Source organism: Eschrichtius robustus, chromosome 3 (assembly GCF_028021215.1).
Source record: "Eschrichtius robustus isolate mEscRob2 chromosome 3, mEscRob2.pri, whole genome shotgun sequence".
In the NCBI taxonomy this organism is placed as follows: Eukaryota; Metazoa; Chordata; class Mammalia; order Artiodactyla; family Eschrichtiidae; genus Eschrichtius; species Eschrichtius robustus.
The window spans coordinates 127,708,735-127,729,455 of record NC_090826.1 but is presented as its reverse complement, the minus strand read 5'-3'; the positions used below and the strand labels follow the sequence as shown (position 1 = coordinate 127,729,455).

Sequence of the window (20,721 nt, the reverse complement as noted above, 5' to 3'; positions counted from 1 at the left end):
ACTTTTTAAAAACACAGGAAATATAAAATGTATTTTCAAGGATTTCTAACCCAAGTTTGTGTGTTTGTTTTAAGGTTTGACACTTAAAGTGTCAAGCGTTGCTTATATAAAAATTCACTTATTTGAAATGTATAATTCCCTAATCATACTACACAAATGAAGCTGTCTGGGTATAAAATGTCGGACATACTAGAGTGTTGGTCTTTACCAAAACCATGCTATTTAATGTCTCTTCTATTTCCTTACTCATTCTGTTTCTTAGCCTGGAAGGTTTATTGTCCCCCCCTATCCTACCTCACCCCTTAACTTTTGTTGTCTTCTCCAGAAGGCTAGAAGCCCCTTGAAGGCAGAGATCGTCTTATTCATCTCTGTAATAAAATAGTACTACCACATAGTAGATGCTCAATAAATGTCCAATCATTGTAAAAGAACACTTAAGTATATATGCTCTTCTGTTCATACTCCCAGAGAGAATTGAATATCATGCTAACATTTTTCTTCCGGATTAAATATACAAGTTATTTTCTATTGTGTTACTTGATAGAACAGTTTCCTTTTTGTTCCCTGCAAAGATGTTTCACTAGTTACTATTTTCTTTCTTCCTAGATGGATTAGTTGCCTCTGAAGGAGCCATGAGTCCAGATTTCTTCAATGATTATCACCTTCAAAATGGAGATGTAGCTGGGCAGCATTCATTTCCTGGCAGGTAAACAGTCTTCCAAGAAAAATCTAATATATGCTGTTCCCCTTGTTTTTGAAAAGCTAAAATTCTCTTTACTTCCCATTTTTCTTTTTCCATTAAAGAGTAAAAAAAAAAAAGAAAAGAATCCTGAATATTTTCAAGAACATACTCATTTGATTTTAAGTTAACTTATGAAGTCACATTTTGTATGTAAAAAAATGAAGATCACAGTTCTAAAAAAAAGTGTGTGTGTGTGTGTGTGTGTGTGTATATATATATATATATATATGCTTCCTCACTTTGGAAAATACTGGCTGTCTATTGAAATAGACAGTACTTTTGCCAAATTAATGACCCAGATTGTTTCCTAAGTGTTTTCCAAAGCCAATAGAATATAAAATAAGAACACAATACGTGTATTTTTTTTTAACTTTGTTCTTTTTTTTTTTTAACATCTTCATTGGAGTATAATTGCTTTACAATGGTGTGTTAGTTTCTGCTTTATAACAAAGTGAATCAGCTATACATATACATATGTCCCCATGTCTCCTCCTTCTTGCGTCACCCTCCCTATCCCACCCCTCTAGGTGGTCACAAAGCACTGAGCTGATCTCCCTGTGCTATGCAGCTGCTTCCCACTAGCTATCTATTCTACATTTGGTAGTGTACATATGTCCATGCCACTCTCTCACTTCATCCCAGCTTACCCTTCCCCCTCCCCGTGTCCCCAAGTCCCTTCTCTAGTAGGTCTGCGTCTTTATTCCTGTCCTGCCCCTAGGTTCTTGAGAGCCATTTTTTTTTCTTTTTTTTTTTAGATTCCATATATATGTCTTAGCATACAGTATTTGTTTTTCTCTTTCTGACTTACTTCACTCCGTATGACAGACTCTAGGTCCATTTACCTCACTACAAATAACTCAATTTCATTTCTTTTTATGGCTGAGTAATATTCCATTGTATATATGTGCCACATCTTCTTTATGCATGCATCTGTCAATGGACACTTAGGTTGCTTCCATGTCCTGGCTATTGTAAATAGTGCTGCAATGAACTTTGTGGTACATGACTCTTTTTGAATTATGGTTTTCTCACGGTATATGCCCAGTAGTGGGATTGCTGGGTCATATGGTAGTTCTATTTTTAGTTTTCTAAGGAACCTCCATCCTGTTCTCCATAGTGGCTGTATCAATTTACATTCCCACCAACAGTGCAAGAGGGTTCCCTTTTCTCTACACCCTCTCCAGCATTTATTGTTACAATACATGTATTTTAACAATTATTCAGACATCACCATTTTAAAAAGTTGGTGCTTTGATTAAATTAAAGACTTTTCCTCCCTGCATAGCATTCAAATAAAATATTCAAGGAAAAAAAACCTAACATGTCAGCATTGTTGTACAATTATAGTAAAGTTTCCCCCAACAGATATCCTGCTTCATTACTGGTCTCATAGATTTTTTAAGTCTTGCCAGAAAGTGTAAATAATAGTTTTCCCTTCATATCATTGCTAGAGGTGTAATATTTTAATTTAGGATGACTGTTGAAATTTCACATTAAAATGGTCCAATGAATAGGTGTAGTCTTTTTGCCCTTAAGACTAGTTTTTTCTTTAGATTATTGATTTAATTTTCTCTTCTAAAATTTTACATTTTATTAACATAAATATTTATGTTTGGAGAATGTGTTTAAGAATACAGTTGTGACCAACGTGTTACAACTCTTGAATCATCGCTTGTAGTAAGCCATTGTAATTCAATAGTAATAATTATTGCAACCATTATCAATTATCTATTATGTATAATTTATTTTGCAAATATTTATTATGTTTATTTTAATCTACTTAGCAAGATTATTATAATGTCTATTTTCATAGACATTTTAAAAATGAAGAAATCAAGGCTCTAATAATTTAAGTAACCAACTCACACATGTAGGATGATAGAGAAAAAAATTTGAACTCAGGTCTATATGTCTTATGATCTTTCCAGTGTAACACGGTGCCTAATTTTGAAGGAAACATAGCATATTATGGTGACTTTTAAGTGTTTTTTTTTTGTTTTGTTTTTTTTGCCACAACCCATATTAAGAAATACCTTTCATATTGCAACCTGGTGCACACATACATATTTATATATATACATATATATATGTTATATATATAGACACACATATATAAAACAAAAAATTCTTAAAACAATAATTAATTACTCTTACTATCTGTAATACACAATGATATATTCTGTTTTAGTCTATTCAATTTTATTTTTAAAATGCAGATTGCAACCCACTATATTGATTTCACAACCCACTGTTGGTCGTGACAAAATTTAAAAGCATAGTGGAAAAATACAGGGGTATTTTATGAAATGTAATAACCTTATATGTAGTTCAGTAGTCTTTAGTGAACTTTAAATAAATAACACTTTAGAAATAGTTTCATTGGTGTACTGGATTGTCATGATGAGAAACTACTTGCCTTAGGAAAAAAAAAAATTAAACATGGTTAAATACCAGAAGCATATGGCTTTTGATTACTTCTGATGTCTCTGTCTATGTTAGCTATAATTATTTAAATAGAGATTCTCTTTAATTATTATAACTATTATACTCCATCATGTGACAGTTCACTGTACAAATGTTTTCTGAAACATAATTAGAAAGGGAAGAAATTATTTTGTTATATAATCCTAATGTTGTTTGTATTGAAAATTTTTGCTGATAGCATTTAAAAGATTAATTTTTCTGCCATTTATGTTTCACTATGAACAAAACATTGTTTTTGTGTGATACTAACCATGCGTTGCTTATTTGAGAAAGACATGATTTTTTTCTATAGTTATGTGATTTTAAAGAACCTGAACATTTTCATTAAAATTGAATATCCAAAGGAATGAACTTGAGCTCAGCTCAGCAAAATCTTTCATTTCTGGTTTTCAAAAATGGTCATTTTATAAAACAATAAAGATGTTTAGAGAGATGGCTATACTCAAAGACTAAGTTATGTACTGTGTCCAAAGATTTCAGGATTTTATTCCTCAGTTCTGTTAACAAGTGTTTTTTTAAAAGACTGGGAAAGTTCTCTTACCTTTGTGCCTTTAGTTCCTTTTCAAGAATAAAAATATATAAGTAGCTTTTTTCACATCATAAAAGACACATCACAGCAATGTTGGTTTAAAGGATTAGTTAATAAAACTTCATGTAGACTATATATTTTTTCAAATCAAAAGAGTGATATACTTATTTATTATAATCATTTTGAATTGAGAATTGTTTGCCCTTTCAAAAGAACTTCCCTTGAGAAAGCTAAGTCTTTCATCTCTTGTCTTTTGTAGTTTTTCAGGCCTTAAATCATGCAACTGTATCATTTTCTCTTTGTATTTCCAGAAGAAATAATTTACTATGAATTTCCTCAGTTTTTTTTCTAAGTAACAGATCAAATAAAAAGGGACTCTAAATTTTATCAGCAGATATACAGAGAAAGCTTACAGTATAACCAAAAATTCATAGTTGTTTTTTGCTACATTTTGTATTGACCTTCTCTAGAATCATTTACTCTTTCTTTTATGAATAATTTTTATTGTTAGGATTGTCTTCTGATAGGATTTCTTTGTTCTTCTTTGATAGCAACAAACCATGGATCTTAACTCTGGCTTATTTTTTTAATTCTACAAAGATTTAAGTATTTTAAATTGTTCCATAATTATTCACATATTTTGGCATGATAATTTTGATGCATAATGTCCCAGATGTGAAACTTGAAACTAATGGCTACCTTTAGGCTTCTGATATCCAATAGGTAAATTTAAAACCTATTAGACCAAATAACATTGACTTAAAATGATGCTTTTGAAATGTTTCATTTTAATTGATTTTAAGCAAAATGGGAATATTTTTTGAAAAATGTAGACACAAGGTGTTGAACTTTTATTCTTCATCTTTACTGTGAAGATGAGAATAAGCAGACTTAACTGAACAACATGAAGAATTTGGGTTAATTATGAAAGAATAATGTCTTGATTGAATTTTGAATATTGAAAAAGCTGATTTTAAAAACAGGAAATGTTATCTATTTTGAGGGCTTTTTTTTTTTTCTTTAAATCAGGAAAATTGTCCAGATGACTTACAAATTCTTTCCCTGTTCTTCATCATATGTCTTTGATTAACAAGCAGTGTCAAGTTAATTGGAATAGTAATAATATTTTTTAAATGTATAAAATGTGAATTTTTATAATTACCATTGTTTCTAATGATTTGAGAACACGAAACAGCATGACAGTGCCAAGTGGCATGCTATTCAACCAGTAATCGTGACTTTTCAGTCTTTGTGGATTTTTAACATGTCAGTTTCAGTGGGTTCAGGTAAAGTAGATGATCCCAAGCTACTGCAGGGTAAAGAATAAATTTCTAATTTGTGTAAGAGTTTTTTTTTTTTAATTGTTCACAGAAAAATTCTTCAATTTCTTCCTAAAATAACCATGTTTAGTAATGGGACAAGTCTGTTAAAATGGGGTAACTGAGTCAAATTTAGAGTATTGTTTAAACAGTTCAAATTGTATATTACTTAAAATCCAAGTCGGGGGGGGGTCCTTCTTAATCTGAACGTCTGCATTTTTGTAATATAGCAGGGCAGTTTAATTGGAAACAGTGAAAACTGTTAAACTCATCCATCCTATTCTACAAGGGAGACTGGATGTTTGATAAAATACGTACTGGTAGTTGGACAGCGAATCCTGGGTTTTAGACATGTGTCACTATCAGTTTGAACCTCTTGGCACCAGAATCTCCCAACATTTTAAGGTAATGCAAAGTGGATTAGGGCTCCAAGGCATTAGCTATAGAGTTGACATTGCCAGTGGGTCAGATGTAAATCTTCCCCTCCCAAAACCTGAACTGGCCTTAGAAAGTAAAGTGGAACTTGCTATTGAAGCTGATTAAAAATAATAGGAGTAAGACTAGCTTTTTTTCCCCTTATATACAATGTATCCGTACCATATTTTTGGACAGTTTTTTTTATTATAAATCTTACTTTTCAAGACTAACAAGAACCTCATGTTGAGTATTTTTAAACTGCTTCCAGCTTTTACAAATCAGTTTTTGTTGCAGTAAAAAATGGTCCATTTTTCTTTTATAAGAATCCAATTTTCATAAACTGGAAAATAATTTCAGAGACTGCTTAGGTTTCCTTGGGGCTTTGAAAAATATTTTTCAGAGGGCCTGAAGATCTTCTCTGTGGTTGGCACAGTGATGTCATCTACTGACCATTTCACTAGAGTCAGAGATGAACTAAATGTGTGCATTATTGAGCCATCTGAATCTTACACTTTCATTTTCTGTGTATATGCCTGCCTCTTTTTTTTCTTTCTTAGAGTACTTGGTGATTAACTTTTCTGTTCATTATATGTATTGTATATTTCACATATATACCTTTTATTCTGTTCTCTCTAATATATTTTCTTTAAAACATTAAATCATGGTTGAAGCATTAGTTGCACTTTTTAAAATTGTACTGACTAGAACTAACACATTATTTTCTTAATATATGAGAAATAATCTTTTATCCAAAATTTTAAATGTGTAATTTTTCCTAAGACAGGGACTCTACATGTAAAAATTAGACTTATTTCTTTAGCTATAAGATCACCTTCATTAAACTCAGCCATTTAGTTAACTCAGTTATTTCACTTGAGAAAAGCAACCTTAAAATTAAATATTACCTGTCTAAAAGGCATTGTGTAGTATTTACCGACCTTTATTATTATTCCTAGAACTATATATTAGGGTATTATTTCAAAGCAGTTATTCAAAAGATAAATCAAATTAATGTCTATATTACAACCCTTAATTTGGCAATCGAGAAATTCTCATATATTGAGGTAAAATTAAATATGCCTATAAAATCCCTTATTTGATAAGTCCTATATCAATTTTAATTGATAAACCAAACTCTTCCATTTGTTCTAATAGTTTCAGTTTTAGTGACCTTCATTACTATGGCAGTAATGTAGAAATTATATGGAAGGATCAAAAGAAAGTGAAAAGAACCTCATAGAAACATTTCCCTTTGATAGATATTGGAGACCAACCATTTGTTCAGCAACATTGTAAGAACTAAATGAATTATAAAATACTTATTAAATCTTTTAAAGGTAATCATTAAAAAAAAAAAAACGCTGCTTTATTTAGTGTGTAGCTTTTTTGTTCCTAATTTCTTTATAACTTTTTCTCAGAGGAGAACATGCTTCATGAAGTCTTTAAAAAAACTCCTGACTTTAGTAATTTTTCCAGACATGGTGAATATAAAATAAAGCAGCCAGATTCCGTTTTCACCTATCAGTTGCTAAAGATTTTCTAATGCTAATACCCACACATGGGAGCAAAGAGGTACTCTGACACACTTCTTGTGGGACTTAAGTGGACAAAACCTTTGTGAAATATATTTGGTAACAGAGAACAGAAGCCTAAAATTGTATACTTCCTTTATTCTGTAACTTCATTTCTCAGAATTTATCCTCATGAAATAATCAGAGATAAAGACTGGATAAATGATTGTGTGATTTCTTTCTATCAAGAAAATAGATACATTGAGTATCGTGAGATACACTTACCTAATTGGGGAATAAATGTTATTTTTAGTACCTACTTTTGTGCCACATGATTTTGTCCGTATATTAGATTATATTATACCAGTGTTCTGATTTAAGTAAATATGAAAGTCAAAATAGGTAAAAATAGATACATTTAGCAAGAGATATTTACTTTATATAAAATTCATCTTTTTAAAGAATTGACCCCAGAGACCTTTTAATTTGCTTTTTTCTTATTGAGAAAAATTTTTAATAAAACTGTTATTCACCTATGATGTTTTGACAGCATAAAATTGAGTACACCACTGCCACATCTGTAATTCTAGTAATGAAAGCTGACAGTATGTTTGAAATATTTGGTCATTCCATTTATGTTTTTTTGCATGTATTAAAACATTATTATTAACAGTGCATAATATTTAAAAAAAAAACCTTGCTGAATGCTTTGTTGAGGCACCGTTATACATTTTATTTACTCTTTGTTTTTCATACGCACATTTGCGAAGTTCCCTAATACTTGTTCTTAGCTGTATCTAAGTTGGGATATTTGCAAGAGTTGCTTCTCACTTTAAATGGAATTTTGTTAAATCATGATTAAAACATATACAGCAGAACCTCTATAGAAACCATGGTGTTGGGTAACAAGACAATATCCTGTTTACTTTTAAAAGTTACTCTGTTTCAGGGTATATGATTTGATCTAAAAATATCCAGATCTGTGCAAATTTTTATTATAATTGTATTTGGTTGTCCAAATGACATTGTTTTTAGTATGTATAAACATGTATTTCACACTCAGTAATAATTGCTACGGCTAGGTATAACCAATAGAAATAATCTTAAGTTCTTCCCACCTTCATTAGTATTAACCAATCAGAAATGCATGGTAGAAATTTCTTGAAATGAATAAAACCATTCATAAGAAATACTACTATATGACAGGTAAAATCCCATCTAAGGTAATGAAGTGGTTAAATCTGTGGGATGGTGAAAACAGGAGAACAAGAGTGGCAATAGCTGTGTAACACAGTTCTGATGAGAACATCAAACCAATGCAAATAGATGGTTTTTTACACTATGAGACTGGCTGTAACACGATCCTAACATTAAATCACATTACATTTTTTTGTCTCTAAATACTCTCATAACAATTTTGCTAGTTTTCTTTTTTTTATTATTTTTTTTCAGAAGATGGAATGTCTTAGGAGCCTTCTAAAAGTTTTAAAGAATAAAATGTTTAAGGCACTTTTTTGGTCTAAAATCTTAGTATACCAGGACTAATAACTTGCATGTAGCTAACACTTATATCATCATATGTCTCATTTGACCATCAGCAGTGTGTGAGGTATATAGGGCAAAGAGTAGTATTGGCCCTATTTTAACAAATGTAGAAATTAAGACTCCGAGATTTTTAAGGGACTAGCCCAGAACCAGTTAGGTAATAAATAGCGAAGCCTTTAAGCTTGGTAAGAGCCAGCATTCTTAGTATTACACCATTACTGCCTCCAAAAGGCAAGCAGATATATTAGTCTTAACAGTGAACTGTGCTTTAGAAAATTTTAGAGTAAGTGTTATCAAACTTCAGAGTAAGATATGTAGGTTTTTTTGCGTGATACAATATATTGTTTACTTATTTTACTTTAATACACTGTGTATGGCTTACTGCAAATTGGTATTTAGATTGCTTGGAGAACAAGTTGCTGAAAATTTATTAACATATTAAGTAACTAATTAGTTCACTACCATTAAATTCTTTTAAGTAGTTAGTTCATTAAGTTCTCTACAGATTAATCCAGTTGTATAAAAAATGAGGATGAAATGAGTGGGATAATCTCAGTCTAGAAGGGTTAATGTCTCATGCAAATCATTTATTTAGCTAATTAACCAATATAAATGTTTATATACATGATGCTATTATTTTATGCCTATAAATGAATCTTCATATATCAGTCTTAGTTGACTTATTTGTTTAGACTTTTTAATAGAGAAAACTTCTTTCTAGCCATAAAAGGGCAAGGAAATTCCATTCCACTGCTTGGGCACTAATGATTTGCATTTCCCAAGGAAAATTGAATTAGGTTTTATTAGTAAATTGGGCCTATAACTTTTAAGGCCAGATTCTATTAGATTATCACACATCAGCATTAGCAAATTGTAAACTTTACTGAAATATAGAAATACAAGCCAACAATCAAGGCTAAGAATCCTGGAAACCTGGGAAGATGTTTTATGCTAGAGAAATTATACTGACTTGAAAAAATATTTTAAGCGATTTACTTTCCTTTGGAAATTTAGAAACGAGAAGAAGTTGGTGACAGACTGCTCTCATCAAATTCGTGTTAATTTTCAATCTGGTGATCTGGGCTAAGTTTTTGGAGGTATGCATGTTAGCTATATGTAAAATCCAAAGATGCTCCCAAAGGAAACCAAATTTATTGTCACTTTATTAGGACTTCCATTTAGGAGAAGAAATTCAGCATAATTGAGTCTATAAATGAAAAAAGTAATCTGAATATGACTAGATCCTATAAAAATGTTAACACATCAGTTATGGTGTAGCTTTGTACTAGAAGAAATGAATGGGAGTTAGTCCATTCATGACTAGGAAGTTCATTATATCACCACCACTTAAGAGTGATTATCCAATGTTAAAGTTCATAAATTTTTATACATATTAATAGCATTTTTGTTGGCTGTACAGATATATAAAAATTAGTTATAAATTTAAAAAGAAAGAAAGTAGAAAGTCCTTAAGCAAAGATGACTGCTTTTATGACATATTTGACCTATGAAATGCTCTTATTTTCAAAAAAATTATGGGTTTTTTTTAAAGGGAATAGGATGTGGATTACCATTATAATATTATTTATTTATTTATTTATTCATGGCTGTATCGGGTCTTACTTGTGGAACACAGGATCTTTCATTGCAGGATCTTTTGTTGTGGCATCTTTTGTTGCGGTGCATGGGCTTTTCTCTAGTTGTGGTGCGCGGGCTCTCAGGCTCAGTAGTTGTGGCGCACAGGCTCCAGAGCACATGGGCTCTGTAGTTGCGGCATGTGGCACTCTAGTTGTGGAGCGCAGGCTCAGTAGTTGTGGTGCGTGGGCTTAGTTGCCCCGCAGCATGTGGGATCTTAGTTCCCGACCAGAGATCGAACCTGAGTCCCCTGCATTGGAAGACAGATTCTTAACCACTGGACCACCAGGGAAGTCCCAGATTACCATTACAAAGTCTTGCTTATTCGTAGTCTAATGAGAATTTTAAAATTATAAGCAATTTGGTTGATAAGCACCACCACCCCCTCCAAAACAATAAAAGAGAGAGGAAAATAGAGCATGTCATCTTTTATTTCCCTTAAGTCTGGATTCAATAATACTGAGCTTACTCCTAAACTCAGGGACGGGTTGATTGATTCTAGCCCATCTGTGTTTTGATTGATATAACAATGTGATTTAAGTATTTATGAATAATTGTTTAAAAGTCCCTATTTAGAAATATTAAACATATATTAGAAATGTTAAACAAATGTTTTTTCTTAAATATTTTTTAAAAACAGACGAAACCTAGAGCCTATAGGTTTTTAAATGTAATATTAATTTATTCCCGTTTTCTCCATATTGCCCATAGTCCTTCCAGATGTGCTATTACAAATAGCTCACCCCTCAGATATGAGCCATATGGGCTCTGTAAACTGATTTGCACTTATTTTGAATAGGAATTGTACAGATTACAGATGAATTATTAAGGTAAATGTATATTGCCAAATAAATCTAAGAGCAAAATATTAAACTGTAGTAAATGAGAAAGGAATGTGCAAATGAAGACCTGCCTGCTTTAATAAGTTTAGTGGTTACCTCCTCAGTTTCAACCAAAAGAAAAGAGTTTTTTTCTTTTGTTTTGTTGTTGTGTTGAAAAAAAAAAAAAAAGTCTTTAAAACTGCTTACAGAAGTATCTAAGACAAAAACAAGGAAATATAATGTTCTAAACTCAGCCAGTCCAAACCATTTGAGCTGCTATGACAGCTCATAAAACTGAGAGTAGTTTTTAACTGGGCTCTGTTTTACATTGCCAAAGTGAATTTTCCTTGCAGGAAGTAGCCAGAGGGTTTATTTAGTTTCCAATCCAAGGCTTTGATCTTTCTGTACTGTCACATCTCGGGTTACATAGCCCTTTTTCACTGCAGTAAATCTGCAACCGTTAATGAGAATAAAATTTCCTCCTCCTTGCTGATCACTTGCTGTTAAATGCCAAAGCACAGCCAACTGCATATTTGCAGATTTCAGCTACAATGTATGAAAACAGGGCAATCAGTTTAAACTTGTTGTCTTTGTAATTCATTTTATTGGGCTTTCTTCCTTTTTAAGTGACCTATTTTATCAAGTAAGTGGTTGCAAGGCCAAGCCTGGGAGAAAGATTTAGAATGCTAATAAGCTGAGAGGAGAAAGGTGTGCACGTGTTGGGGAGGCAGGGTACGGGAGTGGTTGCACATGCACGTGCACTGCCATTAATGTTCAAATTGGGTCTGCTTTCGTGCTCTTGAAAGACCCGACCTCTCTTTCCGCTCAAATAAAGTAAGCTGGTTTGTTGTTTCTTTGATTATGTTGTATGTTCAGTTTCAACATAAATTTGCGCTTAATGAGTTTATTTAGTAAGTCAGAACATTATTTTTCACTTTCGACTTCAGAGAAGATTTCATAGCATTTAAAGGAACTTAAAGGATTTCAAAAAACTTGATCTCTACATTGTAAGGGCTATTCTTAAAGTAAAAAGAACATCATTATAAGTATCCACTGAACCATCTTACCAAATGGGTCCTTACAAATATTGGAAATATTATAAATATCTGTTGAATAAATCAATGGAAATTCAAAATCACATTTAAGCAAGCTGAATTTTATACATTATTAAATATATGCATCTTCAGACTGAAATATAGTAAAATCTCATTTATTTTTTACTGCAATGAAACCTCTCAGTTGAAGCATTAACTATTTGATTCAGTTAATATACGTCGTTAAATTTATTTTTCACTTATACCTTTTATCTTTACTACCGTCTTATTTTGTGGTTGGCAACTAAACTTATTTCTGTCAAGAAATTCACTTTTAGAATGCCATTTTAGATGATAGCCATTGATAAATACATTTTATTAATATATGTTGATATAGATCATTATTAATCTACATAAATATGAAATATGCTAAAATACATGAAAGAAAGAAATCAGCTTCTATTTTCTCACCATTGAAGCCAGTTACTATTATCTTATAGCTGTCTGTTTTCACAAAATAAATTATTTCTATTTTCATAAAAATCAAAATGTTGGGATAAATCAACAGTGCATAATACCCATTCATTGATTTAGACAACTATCATAAAAACAATAACTGAAAATATATTGAAACACAGAATAAGATTTCTAACTTGGGGGCAGTAAAGTCAGATCTTCTGATAAAACAGAGGACCCTTTTTTGGGAAAGTGTCAGTTTTTAGTTACCCCAATAAGAAAGGAGGGTAAGAAAAGAATGGCTTGAAAATTTTAGGAGAGGGGGAGGTACAGCACTACCCTAGGCCTTTTCAGAAGGTATTTAGTATAATGTAGAAATGCTGAACTTTAAAATTGTAGCTTGTACTCTTAGAATTATTGTGTTTTCAAATAAGCCTATCTACGTGTACTTAAACTGTAACACGAAAGTTTGCAGGTGGGAAAAAAATGGTAGAAACTAAAGCACAGTTTTAGACACTGTATCTGGGGGTGGTGGGGACTGTTCTGTAGTTTGCTTCTTTGTTTTTCTGATACTTTAAATCTGCATCAGACAGTCCGCAATCCATCCAAAATTCTGGACATGAAAGTCCACAGAAAATTTCTGCACAAAATAAACATATTTTTTTAAGTTTTTGTTGTTCTTTAAAAAGCACAAGAAAAATCTTAAATAAGTGAAACTGCTCCAAAAAGTTTGTTTCTGTAACATGAACCATCCAGTCCAGTTTTAAATGAAATTACTGGAAAGGAATAGAAACAATACAGGCTTCAGTGCCATACAGACTTAATCTTTATTCTAATTGTATTATTTGAAATATTATTCTCTAAAATGGTTTCAAATCTGTCTATAATCTGAGATAGGCTGATTAATAGTAATGCTGGCATTTACTGAAATATATTTACTGAGTGCCAGGCAGTATGCTAATTGCTATCATTACATCCCTTATCTAATTTGATCTTCACAACAGCTCAGGAAAGGAGACATTAAGAAAACCCAAGCTTATTGAGTTAAGCAACTTGCCCAAGTTATCTCCCCACCTCTCAGTGGCTACTCTTTTTTTTTTTTTTTTTTTTTTTTTTTTAAAGCTTTATTCTTCCATCAGAGAATGGAGAGGTGGGAGCTCATCATCTCCAGTCCAAGCTCTCCCGACAGGTTGCGGGTGGGGCTGCTTTATAGGGCTCTCTCTTTTTTTTTTTTTTTTTTTTTAATTAATTATTTATTTATTTATTTTTGGCTGTGTTGGGTCTTCGTTTCTGTGCGAGGGCTTTCTCTAGTTGCGGCGAGCCTGCTTTTTGAAACTCCCTTCTTTCAGCTCTCAAGATACCCTGTTTTTTTAATTCTCCTCCTAAGATCTTCTCCATTCCTTCCCAATGTTCTCTGCTGGATCTTCCTCCTCCTTTTCACCTTTAAATGCTGGTTACTTCAGGACTTCAACCTTGTTCTCTATCCATATCATTTTGGGGCGCCCTCTTTTCTAATTACACCCACTACCTAGAGGATTTCATCCAGATCCCATGGCATTAAATACTATCTGAAGGCTTGTATTTTTATCGGATGCCTCTCCTCTGAGCACCAGCTTTATTCCTCTCACTGTTTAACATACCCAATTGAATGTTTAATAAAATCATCAGACTTAACTTGATTTCCTACATGCAAATAGGTGCCTCCTCTAATCTTCCATCTCAGTAAGTGTCACCACCATCCAGTAGTTCAAGCCATAAACTTTGGAGTCTTCCCTGGTTCCTCCCTTTTCTTCACCATTACCACTCTCCCCAGTGCAAACCATCTGCAAGTCCTGTTGTTTTCATTTCTAGACTGTCTCAAATTTGGCCTTTTCTTTCCATTTCCACCGTCAGTACTCTAGTCCAAGCCACCATCATCTGTCACCTGAACCATTCAAAATAGCCTCCTAATTAATTTCTCTGCTTCTGCATTTACCTTCCCTTGAAATCCATTTTCCCCCCATAGTAACCATTGTGATCTTTTTAAAGTGTAAATCAGATCATTTCAAATGTATAATGTGTAGTATTTATTAACTATATAATCAAGATGTATATATAGTATTATGTGCTTGTATTATAAAATTGTTGGTAGGAGCCTATGCTATATGGGAAATTTTTTAGTAACCTACGTAACATAAAAAACTGCCTTTTGAATTGCAGTATTTTATATACATAAAGATGATTGCCTTTATAGTTATGATTGAGTTAAGAAATTCTTAGTACACATGTATTGTACTACCACATATCCAGTTGAATATATCTGTACTGATAAGTACTCATTTATACGGAACGTAAGCATTCTCTAGCTTAAAAAAAAAATGGTTTATTGTCAATAGAAACTTGTAATGTCCCAGTATTACAAGGTTTATATTAGTTTTCATTATCAAATAGCCTATGTTTTGTAGAAACAAATCCTACCCCATACTTAACATAAATAAAAGGTTTCTTTGATCTTGTTACTTTCCTATTACTGGGTCTTAACTAATGACCTGTTGATAATCAATAGATCAGAAGTATAGCATATATACTGTTGGAGATTATTTCCAAAAGATACTTTTAACTTTTACTTAGTTTCTGTGATGGCAAATGAGATTAACTTTATAGAGTATTAAATAAAAATACAATTAAAGGGAGAATGTGCATTTAATGTTTTCTTTTTAACACTTAAAATTTATTTATTCAGTAACTTTTATAATTTAGAAACACTTGGAGGGCTCTAGGGATAGAGGTCAATAAGAAATAATCCCTTTCCCATTGAGAAGGGTATATAGTTCAGGGTTAAAATATAATTTTTTGAGATGACTTAAAGCATCCTATTTATTATTCTTTATATCACTTTTTTAAAAAATCTTTAAAGGTAATAGTATTATCGTGCTTAGAAAAATAATTAAGGAATTAATACTAATCACAGTGTCAGTTTTTATACATCAGTGGTCTTCTACATGTTCCTGCTAACTTTTGTGTTATTCTCACACCTTGATTAAATAAGCGTGTGTGTATGTGTGTCCCAATGAAAGAAACATCTTAAAGATTTTTGATTTGTCCTTAATCTTTAGAGGACACAAATTAATCATTAGAGAAGAATGCCGTAATGTCTTAAATAGACACTTTTTTTTTTTTTTTAAGAGCATGCTATTTGGAGTGTTGTCATTTGTTAACTTCTGTTACAAAAGATTATACCTTTAACATTTTCTTACAGAAGAAAAAATCAGATAATCTAATGACAATAGTATTTGTCAATTATATCTCAAAGCCAGAATAAAAATAAGAATAATTTTAAAAGATACTGTGATGAATTTTCTTAGATAAAAAAGTAAACAGATTTATAGATTCATATTTTTGCGTTTTAACCTAAGCAGTGCAATATTTGACAAAGAATCACATTATTATTAAAATACAACCTCCTGAGTTATATAGGCTGTTTAATAAGACACTGATCTTTAATGGTCTGGTAATTCACTAGAATTTAGTTACTTCATTATAACAGTAAGCACTTTGGAGGGATTAGTTCAGACAGCAGCTTTTCATAGCTTTGTAATAGAATGTCTCTTTAGAAACACATCAATGTCCTACAAAACATAATTTGAATAATTGTGAGATTTGAAGAGACATTGTATCAAAGAGTTTGATTTAAATGTTGGGTTCTGATGCCTCCCATCTCATGAGCAAAGGTTTACGTAGGTAGGTAGATAGGTAGATAGATATTCCCAAGGAAATAAGTGACAAAACATTTTAGTCCTTGAATGTTTTTTAATGCTGATATCATAGCTGTTGATGAATTCTCAAAACTTTTAATTGAAAGAGTTTTAGATTTGTTAAAATGCATTAGGTTTTCTCATTTTTTAAAAAAGGCAGTAAACCTCCATTGAGGGTTATGGAAATGGAAAGGAAGTCTGGAGTTAAGGGGATTAATTATGACCTATAATCCTGTGGATTTTACCTGTAGGGATTTTAGGCCAATGTGCAGTCTTTCAGCAGTAGCCCAAATCACTTGGTAATCTCGTAAGTACTCAACGCCTCTGCCAACTAAATATAACTCAGACCTACTTCAGAGAGGCAAATGCGGCACTCTGTAATAGAATCTATTTTGAAATGTGGCCTTGTTTCTGTATTTGAGAAGAAGGGTTAGTATTTTTCTAAACTTTATACTTTTATCATTAAAGTTAATTATTGGTGAGTGTAAAATCTATGTATGGCTATGTTGGTTTTTACATAAAAGCTACACATTTCAGACTAGAGAGGCACGATCAGCAAATGATTTCTTGTGCCTGTAATCAAAGTTAAACATTTTAAATAATTAGTCTTTTGAATAGACTTACAGAGAGGAGCATAATTAATGATTTTCTGAATATCATCTCTTTGGTGGACATAAGTCAGCATTCTATCTCAAATAATATACCATACTTTAATATATTTTTAAGCCTATTTTCTTTGTTTAGCTTTTTCTAAAGTTGATACATCCTACTTTTTCAGAAATTCTTTCCATTTCAGGTTTCCCCAGCCAAAAACAAAGCACCTTCATATTGGCCTGTCAGAAATTAAAAGGCAAAACAATCTTAAAAAGGAATCCAGATTTGTGTGGACAGTATCAAGTGGCTAATTTAGAGCCCCTCAAATGTGAAAGGATGGGAGGAGGCTTCTATGAACATAGTTAGGCAAGTAAATTTTTAAATTGCAACTGTAACTGAAATTGATACAAGAAACCCCACAAAGCTATATTTACATGGGTACTTAGACTTCATGTGGAGATCTCTTTTGAGGTGGTAAATAAGCAGGCATTCTTAAAAGTCTCAAAAAGTTTTCTTAAAAGGTTTCTAGGTTTTAAGGACTTTATAAATATTGGGCTATTATAGTTCAGCTCATTCTCTGTATATACTAAGGGGAAAACAGAAACTATGTCAATATACTACAGTTGAATTTTGCCTTTTTCTTCTAAAATCTGAGGGAGAGAAGTACTGTTTGCCATCAGCAAGTGTGCACCCTAGTCATTTTAAATCAATTTGTAATCTTTCCTTGTCCTGCATACTTGAAGTAATTAATATGGATATACCTATGTGCTAGTTGGAAATACTGCTTAAAACCCTACACTGCCTGTAATTTCAAAAATGTATAGTGCATTCCCATCTCCCTGAAGAATTCTCCTCATATCTACCCAGCTCTGCTTATGTGTCCCGTATTGTCAGGTTGGCACCACCGCAAGACAGTGAACACCACAGAATGAAGATACCCCACCCTAAACACTTCTGTGACCCTGTGCCCTTTTCAAAGAAAAACCAACACTATAGCAGTAAACCTAAGTGCAGCAATGTATGCGATGTGGAAAGTGATAATTTGTGTGAAATAACTAAAAACCTTACCCTTGATTTACTACTTTCAAAATAAAGTCCCTGAATGTAAAATAAGATGAAAAAGCATGTAAAGAGACTTTCCCAGTATTATTCATCCCTAAAGGTGTTGTATCGTTTGCATCCATCTTGACATAGAATCTGAAGGGTTTTGATTGAATAATTTTATTTATACAAGCAGTCCAGTCTCACTATGGTAAAGGAAGATATGATTGGCCATGGCATTATTTTAGTGCAACAACAATTAGTTGCCTATGTGTAGGCATAAATCTCTATGAATTATGTAAGAGCCCTGTAAAGGCAAACAGAAAGCATGTGTAAGAAGCATGCCAAGTATGATAGAGTATCTCTTAACAGTCTAGATTATATGGCAGGAGCCAGAATTTCTTAAGTATTTTCTAGGGAAGCCTCTATCATTTTCATATGTCATAACAATAACACCAAGTACATACTACAAGAGTCTTTGTACTGTTCTTGTAAGAGACCTGGAAATATAATAACCTCAAGGCAGAGAGATGTTAAAAGGGATAGCCATTATTCTTATTTTACCAAAAAAAAAAAAAAAAAAAGAAATCATGACAAAGAAAGTTACAGTTTTAGACGGAGACAAGTTATATCAGTAGAGACATAAATTATATCCAGATATTCTGGTTTTGAGGTCATTGCACCCCACTAACTTTAATAAAATGCAGGAGTTGTTGATAAGTTCATACTTAAGTTAGTGTAGCTGAATTTGTAAACATAATTACTAGTCCTTAAATTAAAGGAGAAAAATGCCCTTGTACATCAGTGAGAAAGAAAAAAAAAAAGTATGCTCTTATGTTGCTTTGAAAATAATAATTTTAAAATATGGTAATCGGGCGAAGTCAGAAAAGTAATTGTTAGAATCATATACTTCTGCATTCCAGTCTACACGGAATTTGCTTGGTGTCAATGCAGTGTGTGCAAAAGGTGCTTAGCCCCATTCTATGAAGACACTGTTAGAAATAGCTTGTTTCATCATCAGAAGACTGCAATCCAGTTGATCAGGATGACTTCAATCAGTTTGTATCTTGACAATCTAAAATTAGCCTTAGACCTAAGTAGAAAATTAATTTACAGGCCTATAATATAATAAATACATTCTCAAGGGCCAAGAGAGTTTATGAAATTTAAGAGTAGAGATTTACTTTAGTAACTGTTCTTCTAGTGCTAAATGCATTGTTGGTGTATTATGTAGTATATGGAGATCCTAAGTGCTGTAGAGGATACTAAATAACTGTTAAATATTTATCTGACCTGTATTAATTACTGAAATTACTGAAGGCTGAAAGTATCTATATAACACTGCCCAACATAGATGTTTTAATTATGCTAAGTGAAATAAGTCAGACAGAGAAAGCAAATACTATATGATATCACATATGTGTAATCTAAAAAATACAGCAAATTAGTGAATAAAACAAAAAAGCAGACTCACAGATATAGACAACAAACTAGTGGTTACCAGTGAGGAGAGGGAAAGGGGAGTGACAAGATAGGGGTAAATGGGGGAAAAAGTGTTTTTATTGGATTATATGAAATCATGTGTTTAAAACTTGAAAATTGTAAAGCACTGTAGAATTTAAAGAATCATTCAATTTAAATTTTTTATTAAAAAAATAAAGTATCATAATAATACAAGGAAATGTCTGTTGTTATATATTTGATATTATAAACTTATTTTAGAATCGAACTTTCAAACTTTGATGCTTAGCTACTTAAAAACATGTACTTTTAATTTGTTTAAATATAGTTTCTATTATCCATACTTGTGCCCTCAATTTTAGAAAAATATTACTTAGTCTGATTTAGCTACAAAAAAAGGTCCTTATCAGTCACCACTTGATTTTTATCAGCCAAAGGTAATTTGCAGGCTATTTAGCCTAAAAACTATTGAGACAAATAAATGAATAAGTAGACTAGGGCATAAATTGGAAACTTTCCATTAAGCTTATATTTGATAATGTTTTTGAGATTTTTTTTTTACAACTCACATTTATATACCTCTTATGAAAGGTAGTAAAAGAAAAAGTTTCAAAGCTATATAAAAATATTCCAAACGGTATTATTTATTTAAGGACTTCGGACAAGGTTTTAACAGAAGTTTAACATTAATTTTTAATTTACAAGAGACTGATATGTCAGTAGGGGTAGCATGCATGTTAGATAGTGGTATTACCTCTTTGATTATATCCATATGTCAGATTTCTGTCTGCTTTATAAAGAATGATGGGGAGTTGATATAGCCCATTATGTATAGTACTTGTGATAATTTTAGGTTCTATTCCATCTCTTGAACTTGTTCATTTTGATAGTGCATTATCATTCTAAGATTCTGGTTGGTGTTTAAATTTCAGTAACTGAAGGTCATTATTCATATTTTAACTGGACTAAAAAGTTTCTAAGGCTGGCATTAACTTTTGAATTATGCTCGAGCTCTTAGACTTTACAGCATGTTTAGTTTCTTTTCATTTCTTATTAGTATTTTTCAGTACTTAATAGTCTCCCGCTCCCACCTCCAACAAGAACTCTCCTCTCTGTTCAACATCAGAAACATTTTCCTCTTTGGCATGTGCTTTTAGTTCCCCAAGCAGTATAAGCAAATTGGAAAGTTCAGCTGTCATTCTTGGAAGGTCATAGATCACACTAGCAGCCTGAGTAATCCAAGAGGTTTTAAGTATCATAGCATTTAGTTTAAAGTGAAATTTGCTCTGACAGAGCTGGCAGACCAATAGGAAAAAGAAATATTTGTGCTTGGAGAAGTGCATATGTAGAGACCAAGAGTCTAACTGATGGCTGGAAGTGATTTCAGTCTAAAAAAAC

General features: G+C 32.1%; 1 protein-coding gene across 2 annotated transcripts in view; it reads left to right on the top strand.

Annotated features, from left to right (window-relative positions):
• Nucleotides 1-20,721, top strand: part of KIFAP3 (kinesin associated protein 3) — a 167,503-nt gene that overhangs the window by 137,293 nt on the left and 9,489 nt on the right. For both annotated transcript variants that reach the window (XM_068541225.1, XM_068541224.1), the window contains exon 19: nt 607-706. In XM_068541225.1, coding sequence (XP_068397326.1) covers nt 607-706 — 100 coding nt within the window. The remainder of the gene's footprint in view (nt 1-606; nt 707-20,721) is intronic.